This window comes from Blennius ocellaris (genome assembly GCF_963422515.1).
Source record: "Blennius ocellaris genome assembly, chromosome: 2".
NCBI classification, from domain to species: Eukaryota; Metazoa; Chordata; class Actinopteri; order Blenniiformes; family Blenniidae; genus Blennius; species Blennius ocellaris.
Genome location: NC_137651.1, coordinates 3,936,600 through 3,939,744, shown reverse-complemented (window position 1 = coordinate 3,939,744; position 3,145 = coordinate 3,936,600). Strand labels below are relative to the sequence as shown.

At 43.0% G+C, this 3,145-nt stretch overlaps 1 protein-coding gene across 1 annotated transcript; it reads right to left on the bottom strand.

The window, feature by feature from the left end:
* Positions 1-1,816: 1,816 nt before the first annotated feature.
* On the bottom strand, positions 1,817-2,464 carry LOC308137802 (claudin-3-like; the record flags this gene model as incomplete). Its single annotated transcript, XM_080506648.1, has 1 exon — positions 1,817-2,464. One exon carries the CDS (start codon positions 2,462-2,464, stop codon positions 1,817-1,819), a length of 648 nt encoding a protein of 215 aa, XP_080362774.1.
* Positions 2,465-3,145: the final 681 nt, after the last annotated feature.

Sequence of the window (3,145 nt, the reverse complement as noted above, 5' to 3'; positions counted from 1 at the left end):
AAACAAACAGAATTATTTTTTTTTTTTAAAGGCATTCATCCAAATGAGTAATCCAGAAATCACTCGCTTCACACTCCAATGCTACATTAAATTGATGCTAAATAAAGAACAAAACTTCTTGTCTCACTCATTTATGAAGTTATTGATAATTATGTATTAGTACTGGCGGGGTAGGACTAAATATGTTTATACTACTTCCCACTCTTTTTTTGATCATATAAATTCAGACTTGCATGACGAGGACAGATTCTGTTGGCCCTTCTACATTTGTCTTGTTCATTTAAATATATATATTTTTATTGTGTTTGTTTATTTTCACATGTTCGCAATAGCTAGAAATCTTAATCTTTTGATGCTAAGTCACGTGAATGACTTAAATTCCTGCATCTTTATTGTGTCAAGTCCTCACCTGGTTATTACAATCCACACGCGCTCCAATCTGTAGTTACTGTAATCCTGGCCAGATGTCAAGCAGTTTCTTTGGCCTTTGTTACGGCCGACATTGATATGTGAGTTTAGAGACAACTGTTGGGAAGTAACGTGATCGCGCCACGAGGGACCTCTCCCATATTTACTGTGAGATGTTCATGAATTTTTCACCTCTCCTCTATCATCAGGCCAGTGAAGTGTGTTTGTCATGGAAGGTCTGGCTACGAGCTGCTTTGGTGTTCAGGACCCTTAAGTGAAAATCCCAGATCACGTATAGAAGATGGCGAGTTGCTGGAAACCCGAAGCAGGCTTTTGGCTGGGACGACGCAGCTATTTCCGGAGGACAACCTTTGAATTTCTCCCAGTGCATCATGATAAATTGGCATAAATGCTGTCTGTTCCAGTAATTTGGATAGAAGTTCACCAGCTCTGTCAAAACATCCAGTGATGAGTGGATTTGAATGAGTCGGAGCTCAAAACAGTGATGTGGCCTATTTGGAATGACTTCGCTCTTTTGTGCTCACGCTTCTCACCTCTGCCCGTTCACCGATCCCGTGGCTAATTGTTTAGAGCGTGTGTGGTTAAGTTGCCAGTTGGATGTAACGGAGCCTTCAGGGTCGAATGTCAGGGTTACTCTTACGAAGCCGCCTGAACAGGGAATACACTCGTTCATTTATTTTTTTAATGCACTAAGGTGTTTAAAAATAATGACAATGTAAAATATTGTAATGAATATAAAAAGAATACACATGTGGTACTTTAAAAACTGCAATTTTTTTTTATTAAAAAAAACAATTTGAAATACACAAACTTCATTTATATGTGAAACCTTTGAATGAACTCGGCTCAGTGCAAACAGCAAAGCACTGAGTCTCCTGCTACTCACACTGTTGTTATACTGCATTAGGCGCTGCGTTGAATACACGTTCATGACTGTGAGAGCGGATTAATCAAACTCCTTCTAAAGTATTTACAGCACACAATCTTTATCTGCATCATTTACCACAGACAAATCCCCCCTTTTCTGTAGACCTTAGTGTTTTTATGAGTGAAAATTGTGTTATTTAGTACATAAAAATTATTCGTAAACACTTTGTACTGTATAAAAAAACCCCATGTGATTTGACAATGACAATATTTAAAAATTCATTTATAACACGTGGACATTCATGACATGATTTTCAAATAAAAAAAAAAAAAAGTTGTCCACAAGTGAGCCTTGCGTGGGTTCTCAGAGGAGAAATAACCTCCAGTGTAACTTCAAATAAAAAAAGAAAAACACCAAACAAAAAAACAACCTACTCTGAAAAGGGAACTTATTCAAGTGTTTTTCTCAGTACCGTCGTCTTCGAGTGGAGAGTTTTTGTTTTTTGTCTGTGACCTTCATTCATACATAGTCTTTCCTCTCTAATGCGGGGCCTCCGGCAGACCGCGGGGCAGAGTAGGCCATCCGTGACGGGTTGTATCTGGTCTCGCGTGGCGGACAGGAGCAGCAGAGGAGCCCGCCGCCGAGAATCAGAAGAGCGGCGGCCGCCCAGCCGATGTACAGCGCGGCTCCGAGCTCCCGCCGCTGAGCGTCGGTGAGTAAAGGGTTGTAGAAGTCTCTGATGATGGTGTTGGCGGACCAGGAGACGGGGATGAGCTGCATGACTCCGGACACGATGAAGAACACCCCGGAGATGATCATCACCTTGGCTTTGGACGCCTCGTCCTCGATGCAGTTCGTGCATTTGGCCCCGGCGATGGCGATGAGCACCGCCAGGATGGCCAACAGGATGGAGATGACCGTGAGGGCCCGGGCCGCCTGCAGGTCCTGGGAGAGGGCGAGCATGGAGTCGTACACCTTACACTGCATCTGCCCGGTGCTCTGGACCACGCAGTTCATCCACAGGCCCTCCCAGATGATCTGAGCCGTCACGATGTTGCTGCCAATGAAGGCCGTCACCCTCCACATTGGGAGGGCACACGCCACAATGGCAATAATCCATCCTAAGATGCAGAGGGTGATGCCTATCAACTCCAGTCCTATAGACATACTGAGAAGTCTTCCTCTTCTGCTGCTGAAGGCGAGTCTCACCTGAGAGCGTCTCACATGAAAACAACAGAAAGACTGCAGTCAAACAAGACACTGATTCAGTTTAGCTCTGGCTTTGCATGCGAGTGTGTGATGTTCCGCTACCTCAGACTTCACCAGTATCCTCTTTATAAGGCCGGTCAGGTGGAGGGGAGGAGTCCTTCACGAGCCTGACATCACCACGAGGGGAGGAAGAGGAAGGACCTGGCTACACACTACTTGAGACTCCCTGCTATCGACTTACATGGCCAGCTTCAACAATGGACACGGGTACAAAGAGGCCTTTTTATGGCTGAAAGGCCAAACAGGAATGTCTGTTTATGACCAGTTCGAATGTGTAGGATGTTTTACTGTATAGTTAGAAATATATTGTTGTTATTTTGTTGTTGTCAAGATGGCATGCAACAAATACTTTTCACCCCATTGTCCCTGTAATACATTTCTAATACTTTTACTCTTGCTTTGTTTTCAATCCTTACATTTTTACATTATACAAGTATTCAGAATCGTTATGTTTCACAAAGCAGAATTCCAAATGACTAATAGAACTGCAGAACTAATGATCCATAATGAAATAAACAGAACAAGCAAAACATTAACTAAATTCCTGTTTTAAGAATAATCACTGTGTAAATGCAACAT